This window comes from Austrofundulus limnaeus, unplaced genomic scaffold, assembly GCF_001266775.1.
Source record: "Austrofundulus limnaeus strain Quisiro unplaced genomic scaffold, Austrofundulus_limnaeus-1.0 Scaffold0, whole genome shotgun sequence".
NCBI lineage: Eukaryota > Metazoa > Chordata > Actinopteri > Cyprinodontiformes > Rivulidae > Austrofundulus > Austrofundulus limnaeus.
Genome location: NW_013952402.1, coordinates 4,245,224 through 4,253,954, shown reverse-complemented (window position 1 = coordinate 4,253,954; position 8,731 = coordinate 4,245,224). Strand labels below are relative to the sequence as shown.

General features: G+C 36.3%; 1 protein-coding gene across 1 annotated transcript in view; it reads left to right on the top strand.

The window, feature by feature from the left end:
- The window catches only part of hpse2 (heparanase 2), a 65,063-nt gene extending 56,782 nt beyond the window's left edge, over positions 1-8,281 (top strand). Inside the window, exons 10-12 of the mRNA XM_014023358.1 lie at positions 1,749-1,894; positions 3,872-4,018; positions 6,266-8,281. Coding sequence (XP_013878812.1) covers positions 1,749-1,894; positions 3,872-4,018; positions 6,266-6,428 — 456 coding nt within the window. The 3' untranslated portion in view covers positions 6,429-8,281. The remainder of the gene's footprint in view (positions 1-1,748; positions 1,895-3,871; positions 4,019-6,265) is intronic.
- The last annotated feature ends 450 nt before the right edge of the window (positions 8,282-8,731 follow it).

Genomic DNA, 8,731 nt, shown 5'->3' with positions numbered 1-8,731 from the left:
GAATTTACTCAACTCAGTTAAGTGGAACCAGGTCACATAACATGGTTAAGTAAATCCAACATTTCACTTTTAGAGTTTGTGATGCTGTAATTCTGAGTGTTTTATGTGCTGCAGAACAGGAACCTGCTGTAAAACAGCAATTATGCTGAGTCAGGCTTGATTTTTAATAATCTTTTCCTGTTAAATAAATAAATCAAATCAATCTCACAATAGGTAAAAAAACTAATCAGTGATTATCAATATCCCATATATATTATGATGCATTTTCAGCCATATTGCCCAGCCCTAATAGTTGGTGTCAAAATATTTTTATATTCTCCAATATGTCTTTTTTTTGTGTGCGTTTCCAATTTTTAGTAGATTTGCTCTTGGATAAATCATGACACCTTACTTCTTTTTAAGTTTACAAACCAAAAAATAACTATTAACCCTTAAATGCCTCACATATTTAGAATTAAACACTGGAACCTTATTGTTTGATCAGTAACAAAACGAATAACTTCACTTTTTTTTAACATATTGTTAATATCTTATGTTATATTTTATGAATCTGAGCAGCTGTATGTTTTTTTTTCTGTCCTGTTTTATCACGGCTTTAGTTGTGCCCACCTGTCTTTTCAGTTTTATTTATAGTATTTTGTTTGGATCTTTAACGAATGTCTGTTTCTGCAGTTGATGTTTCTCATTTTGTCTATCTTGGAAAGAAGGTTCTGGGGCAGACAGTGAGACAGCAGGCAATAAAACAAAAAAAACAGGCAAAAAGTCAGACCGGAAATTTGGAACTGTGGAGACGATTTCTCAAAAAGATTTAGCAGCATGTCAAGCCTATTTGTGTCTTTTCCTTAATTTAGCKCCGCTGTAAATTAAAATAAATCTATTGGCCTTTTGTGAATGGTTGTGCTTAGAAATTTAGTATTTTAAAACCATTGTGGACCTATTTTGCTTATTCTGCTTACTATAACGGATCATAGTTTTGACCATATATTCATCCATCCATCCCCCTGGCTTTACCCAGCAGTATGGCGCTCTATACTGTGCTGTGCTTCTTCAATGCCTTGGCAGCAAATTAAGTTAAAGTCTGTGTGGAAAAAAAAAAGAAGCTCTTAAATGTTGCCATATGCAGGATTGCATGGGAACTTCCTGAGGAGCACATGTTGTTCTGGGTCTCTTGGAGAGAGGTGTTGAGTCTGTGTAGTCTGTAGTGTAGCTCGGTATGGTCAACCATTTAACAATGATAACAGAAAACAACAATTTCTGCTGTAGCATAATATTTGGTGAAAACAAAAGAAAAAAATCTTCCTTTTTAGGACTTGTCGATTTTAAACAGGTCGGGGTTAGGTTCTGTGGAGATCTATTTGAACGCCACGTGTATATTTGGTCTTGACCTTCTGGTTTTTACCCCCAAAGACGAGCTTTGTTAGTTTTCTAATATTGCTTTTCTTTTAATCCTGGAGGTGCACAACTTTTATTAAAACGTCTTTGTCTAAAGCAGTTATTTTCAAAAAAACATTTTAGTGTTAATATAAAATAACAAAAACATGAGTTTTACATTTGCAATAAAAGCAGATGTTTGTTAAAATTCTGCTTTATWGTTTCATTATAGAAGTAGGCTTTTTAGTCAGTGTGTACACCCCTTTATTTTGTTTGTATCTTTACATATTTTAATCTCGTCTGATGAGAAAACCTTACCATGCTGTTTGAAACACAGGCTCATTTTGTGTTTTATTTTTTCTTTGATTCTGCTACAGGATTACTGGTTCTCCCTGGTCTTCAAGCGTCTGGTTGGTCCCAGGGTCTTAGCTGTCCGTGTGGCTGGGCTGCAGAGGAAGCCACAACCAGGGCGAGTCATACGGGACAAGCTACGCATCTACGCACACTGTACCAGCTACGACAAGTACGTACCGTCGTCAAGTTTATGAGATTTTGTTTGAAAACTGGGACATTTCAGGAAAAAGCTGCAAAGCTTTTGGGATGTCCTTGAAGGTCTGGATACAAAGCAGAGCTTTTGGAGTCTTTGTGAAAATACCCGAGGCTCATTGTCTGGTGGGAAAGAACAAAATCCCTCGTCATCCCTTTTGGCTTCCCATAAATAAGCAGCTCGTGGACACCCGCTCATTCACAGCTCAGAGCCTATAAAACTTAACGGGTATCACTTATCAGGTGTGTGGGTTCTGTCTCCCTGTCGTCAAAGAGCCGCTGAAAGGCGTGCGAGGCCTTTATCCCGTCTCGGATTGGCTGGAGGGGGATATTTGAGGGGGGGAGCGACAATAAGGCAGTCTGTGCCCGGAGGAGATGAGTGCCACCATGGTCTGTTCAAGGTTATCATTTAACCCAGACCAGCGGCTGTCAGCACCGGGCTAGACTTACGGCCTTATCTTTAGACGGGGCTCGTTTGCAGGTGGAGCATCTCTTGGAAAAAAAAATAGAGCAATGCACAGATGGATGAACGATAACGTGGTGAAGATATTTGACGGTTTTCAGCGAGTTTTCACTCGTGGAAGTTTTCAGCGAGTTCACTCACCTGATAAATCTGAGAGGGAAAAGATGCCACAAGCTGGAGCTAAACTTCAGACTCAGTTCAGCTGCCAATATTACTTTACTTATATACACAACCCATAAGTGGACAAAACTTTATAGTCTTGGTGGTTTGATAGTTCTGTAAATATGTCCATGGCTGTTGATGGTTTGAAAGCTCACTACTATTTAGATGTTTGACTTTCACTGCACTTTTACCCCCTTTTAGTGGTTTGCAGTAGTTTTTATTTTTTTTATTTTCAGACTTTCTGCTGGTGCTCTAACATCAAACATGAGAATAAGTTTATGTTTCTGGTTTGGGTCTCTGAGAACCTCTTCATTTGAAAGGCCCGAGAGGTCATTATCGATTCCTCCATCTAACCATTGGATGGATGACTCGCAACCTCGATCCAGATTTCTCAAAAACAAAGCGCTTAGCCCAGAGCCAGACGCTTTCCAATCCCAACAACAGTACATTATTTTCTGTCTCCTGGAAAATATATTGAATCGTTGCTGCCTTGCAGCATAATGGAATAAATATCTCACCCTGCGCCCAAAGAAAGATAAACATTAAACCAAAAAAGAAACAAGTCTGCTGTTAGGATATGAGATTTTCAGGGGTCATAACTGGGTTGGAGTGGGGGAGTGGGGTGATCTACCAGACTATTTAGCCTTGACCCTGAACACCGTGGCTGACATGTGGTTTTCACTACAGCTGTGTTGTCTTTCCCCTCRTATCTTGGCTCATATTAAATTTTATCATGTTTGTCTTATCTGTCTTACTTAGTTATTTACCTTCAGCTAATATTCCTATCAAGTTGTGTCCCAAGTGCTTTGCTCTTTGGAGAAGGACTTAAGCACTGTTGAGTGAGTAACTCAAGATTTGTTGCCCTTTCTGTTAAACCCCTTCATCTGACCCTAGACCAGACAAAAGCAGGTTAAAAAATTTTAATACTGTGCTTTTTTTAGTTTTTTAAACATTAAACACGTCGCAAATAAAATGTGCTTCATGCTAAATGCATATAAGTTATAGGACCTCATAAAATTCAACTCGCAGCTTAGTGGATCTCCTACCCTTAGTGTGCTTTAATTTACATTCTGAGCATTCTGAAAGCCTTTTGATCCAGACTAGATAAATGAGCTGTGGTTTTATCCTATCGCTACGTGTGCTAAAACGATCAAAGACATCCTCGTCTTTGTGCTCATCTTTAATTATAAAGTATTTTATTCATCGTGACATTCTAATATATAATAAATCCCCAGGAACAGATGTGGAGAGGATCTTTTTTGGCTCGTTCCCTGATAGATCTTTGAATGTTAAAGTAATGTTTTTTTTTTCTTTTCTTTGTGACATTAGCCATAACTATGTGAGGGGGTCCATAACAATCTACATAATCAACCTGCATCGGTCGAGAAAAAAAATCAAGTTGGCGGGAACGTTACGGAACAAGACTGTCCACCAGTACCTGCTGCAACCCCACGGCAAGGATGGACTCAAAGCCAGGTTGGGGTGTTTTTTTTCTCTGCCCTATTTTTTTACATTTATTTGAAAACCTCAAACACCAAATTACTAAGCACTAATGATGAGTTTTACATTATAATTATCAAAAGTAATTATTGTGTGCAGTGAACTGAAACAGACTGGGATGGGAAGAAGAATTTCATAAACAGCTTTATTGGGCCCACCTTTATAGAGTGTTAAACACAGGCCTTTTAGAGGGCTGCGTGGAATCAAATTAATTTACTTTAAAGACCACAGTGAGCCATTTATGCTGAGCCGGCATGTTGTGTGAATGCCGCACCACAAAACATGCAAATACACACTTTGAGCTCACGCTGCTCGCTGCCTTTATACATCCAAACCAGTAAAACTCACTTCTAAAACCAGACTCGGTACTAAAGAAGTTTTTTGTTTGTTTGTTTCTATGTCTATCCTAATCTGTGAAGGCTAGMTATTTATTAGTTGTGTTTATTGTGGGGCTTTATAGAAACCTGAAATATTTTTTAACACAGAGTACCTCACAAAATTCAGTTTGGTCTCATTCAGATTATTTATAGGATAATTTTGTTGTTCAACTGAACTATGTGACTCTTAATTCATTGAACAAATTATCTATATTGCACATTTGAATTGCTATTCCCTCCATTTCACCTTTTTAGTGCTTTTTTCATCTTTTTTATCTATAATGTTTTTAAACTTTATGGTCATTTAATCTCCATTTCCTTAAAATAAAAGCTTTATGGTTTGAGTCTGGTTCTCTCTGCTTGAAGCACCTGGCCTGTTATTCTGACTTTGACTTAAGCCTGACATCCTGTAATAACAACCTAATGACTCACCTCTGTGGGTTTGTGTGTCTGTTTTTGTTATACGATACCTGCATGCAGCCTTAATAGAGGCTTAGGCATAAACCCTCAATAACAGCATAATGATGAAGGATGTTTTAGGTGTTGGAACAGGATTGCAAGGCAATTAAAAGGCGAGAGAGCTAACGATGTCCCATTATCTGTCTTTAAGTGGCCGCCTTTACCACAGGCTGCTCATGAGACTTCACTGATTGATTTAACAACACCAGATGTCTAAAAAACTTTWGTGAGATTTTTTTAAAATGTTTACACGACCGCGTAATGCATTTTTAGACTAACAACTTACTTATTACCATAATTTTATGTGAATGAATTTGGTTCTTGTAAAAATCCTTCAGACAACTGGATTTTATTCTCCTAATGTCATAAACTTTACAAAGTCAGTAAAAGCGGTACACGTGAAAAAGGTTTGTTTTCTTTTTATTTAGCTTTGTTTGCAGCAAAGACATATTTCAAGTAATGTTGCAGATGAAAGTAATTGATGATTGACATGCATGTACCTTATATGGATAAAGAGAGAAGCATACTGAAAAATAAGTGTGTTGCTGTTAAACTTCTGGAATTTATATTACAGTATTTAGATTTTACACGTGTCCACTGCTCATATATAAAAGTTAGGTTTTCCATTTCTAAAAACTTAATACATTAATCACAATGTGATACAAAAACTTTACTAATTTCTTCCCTGGATTTAAAACTAAAGGTACAAAGAATAAGTTAGAGTAAATGGAATTAGTAGCACCAACAAGACTACAAATGTTGATTTTTCTGGGAAAAAATTTATTATTTTTTAAAAACATAAAAAATAGCTTATATGTTTAGTAGATTTAAGTTTAAAACTATTTTTAAATGAAAGTTTCCAACCACTCTTTAAAACAAAATTCAAACTGGAATGTTTCACATCATATTCAATGTCACATTTGCCTTTTTGCTTTTGAATGTTTAAAACACTGTATATGATTATTGGCATATGCATTTATTGATAAAAAAGTAGATATATTTTTAAAATTCTATTATCAGCCTAATCATTTTCTTCTTTCAAAAAGCAGCAATATATGATAACATCAAATATCTTTTATTTGAAATAAAGTTGAAGTTTATTCAAGGCAGGTTTTAGTTGTTTTCACCACTGTTTAGTTCAGATGTTTTATTTACAAGATTGTCGTAGCAGCGCCCTCAAGTGGACAACTGACATAATTATTATGATTTTTCCATCCTCATATGCCTCACTTACATACTCACATTGTAGCATTGCATATCACAAAACAGCAGCAGAACATTGAGGAAATCCCTCCCACATTCGTATTTCTCTCTGTTGGAATTGTACTGAGTCTTGTGAAATAATATAACAATCCTAATCTTTTGATATCTTGTCTTTGCTTCGCAGACACGTCGAGCTGAACGGCGAGAAGTTGCTCATGCCGGACAGCGAGACATTCCCGGAGCTGAAGCCTAAAACTTTGAGGGCTGGTCGGACGATAGCCATGCCCCCGATGACCATCGGCTTTTATGTCATCAAAAACATTAATGCGTACGCCTGCCGGAGATAACAGCAACTTTTTAAATCACAGAACCACCCGTCCTGTTGACTGTTAAAAAAAAGGCAAGAAGAAGAAAGGATGTTGATGACTTTTTTTGTGTGACTTATCACATGGACACCACGACTCTTCTGGGTAAATATCAGCCTTTTAGGATTTTTGTAATATTTAAGAACATCTGCAGTTTTCACTTTTATTCAAAGAAAGATTTTTCTGTGATGCATACGGGAGAGCCGCACTGCTGAACACTTTTTTTTGTTATTGTTATTTTTATTTTACCAGCAATTCCTCAAAAGCTACAAGACTTATGTGAACCTGATTAATTCTGGGAGTGTATTGATGACATTTGTGTTTAGTGGTTAGCGAAACACAAAATCAAGAAAACAAAACAGAGTATTTGCCTGCATATTTTTGGGCTTTTGTTGCCATTTTTCGCTGAAATGCTCTAAAACTGAATGGAAAGTTTTGAAGTAGGGGGAGTTTTTGAACACTTTGAATTAGAAAGTTTTCATGGTCATTAAGGAATTTATAAAAAAAAAGAATCACTTGAAAATTTAGGACAATTTAAACAAACTTTGTCGTAGTCAAATAATGAGATCAACACACATTTTGATGAAAGTTACTCATTTATTAGCCTAATTTAACACATAACGATGACACCACTGCGTCATTATGGATCACAAAACTTTTAGAGAACAAACAGATTGTGAACATTTCTATARCTCTTATTGCAGGTACAGCAGTCAAGATTGTGCTAAAATATAATTTCCCCCAACTATGTTTAAAATTACTGTTAAGAGCCAACCCTTTACAGATTAAATTCAAGGTTTATTCTGGTAAATTCCTGTTAAATCTCATTAATACCAATGAAATGTTTCCAACTTTGAAAATTTATTGTATTTTACGAACTTTTTTATCAGACCATGATAAAAAAAAAAAACATTTTAAAATGTGATTGTGTGTTCCTGCTTGAATTACTCTGTGTGTTTGTGTATAAACGTTTAAAGCTACTGATGTCTGTTCAGCCTCGAAGCTGAACGGCTGAGAGAATATTTTTCCTCCCTTGTTGTATCAAAGGGCTCGTGTTGAGAATGTGCGTTTGTTGTTTTGTATTTTTGTGTGTGTTTCAGTTCACCTGCAGAGGATAACAGTCATGATGATCCTTAAGCTCATTTTTCAGCGAAAGCTGATGATTATTACAAACTTTCCGTGTCCACACCTTGTTTTACCCTTACAGTTAAAAAGTTGTATTCTGTTTTTTTACAAGGTGTATTTTTAACATACCTTTTATACTTTCTCTGTCTGATCTTCATTTGCTGCTACTTTTCTTTTGTATGGAATATATATTATATATTTTACATTTTTGTACAGATTTAATACCATATATATATTTTTAGATAATGTACATAAAAGTATAAAGAGATTTAAGCTTGATATTCAGCATACACCTAATTTATATGATAAAATACTTTACCTTGAGCTYTGTTTTTACTGAAAAATCCCAGTTTTGTTAGATTTAGGTTATTTGGATGCTAAAATAATGTCTAAATATTTCTCGGAATGTATTCATTGAATACAGATATTGTGCTACAAAACAATAATGTTTGGTCTATGGTACAAGGTGCAGCTTTATTTTGTACTTTTATAATGTTTTGACCAATTTATTTCAAGATGTTTTTTCCCCTAGAAATTTAGTCATCTGAACCCAACAGTTCTGTTATTTGCCTCTGAATGTGTTTATATTTTATGTAGAGATGTTCATATTTCCTTATGAGAGTCTTATTTTAATATGTAAAGTGTGTCTACGTTATTTTTGTTTTTAAAAAAAAGGTTTACACAGATAATAAACACCTGCAAATACTAAACTGTGTTAAGTCTCCATCTTTCTCAATGTTATGTGACCAGACACAGCCTCCGCAGACGGATCTGCAGCACATAGAGGAAGAAAAAGAAACAAAGAGACAAAAAGAGGTGATTTATATTTGCACGGGAGCACAGAGAGAAGCAGATAAGCCTTYGTGTCATAAATACAAACTGTCAGCATCTTGCAGCATCCTTTCGCAAAAGTTTTCTACAGTCAGTTGRTGCTTTTTGGTGCACTCGCTCACTCTTGCACACATGAACTAAACTGCTACATTCTCCCGCCGCAGATGTGGAAGCAGCTGGAGCGAGCCTTTGTAGTGGTGTCTTTGTCACTGTGTGAGGCGGCGGCTGGTGGGCTCGAGCTCCAGACCTCAGCTTTGGCCCAGAAGGGCTAAACGCGAGCCACACATGGCTTCGAGTCAGCTGATCCACAGATAAGCACTSGATAGGGA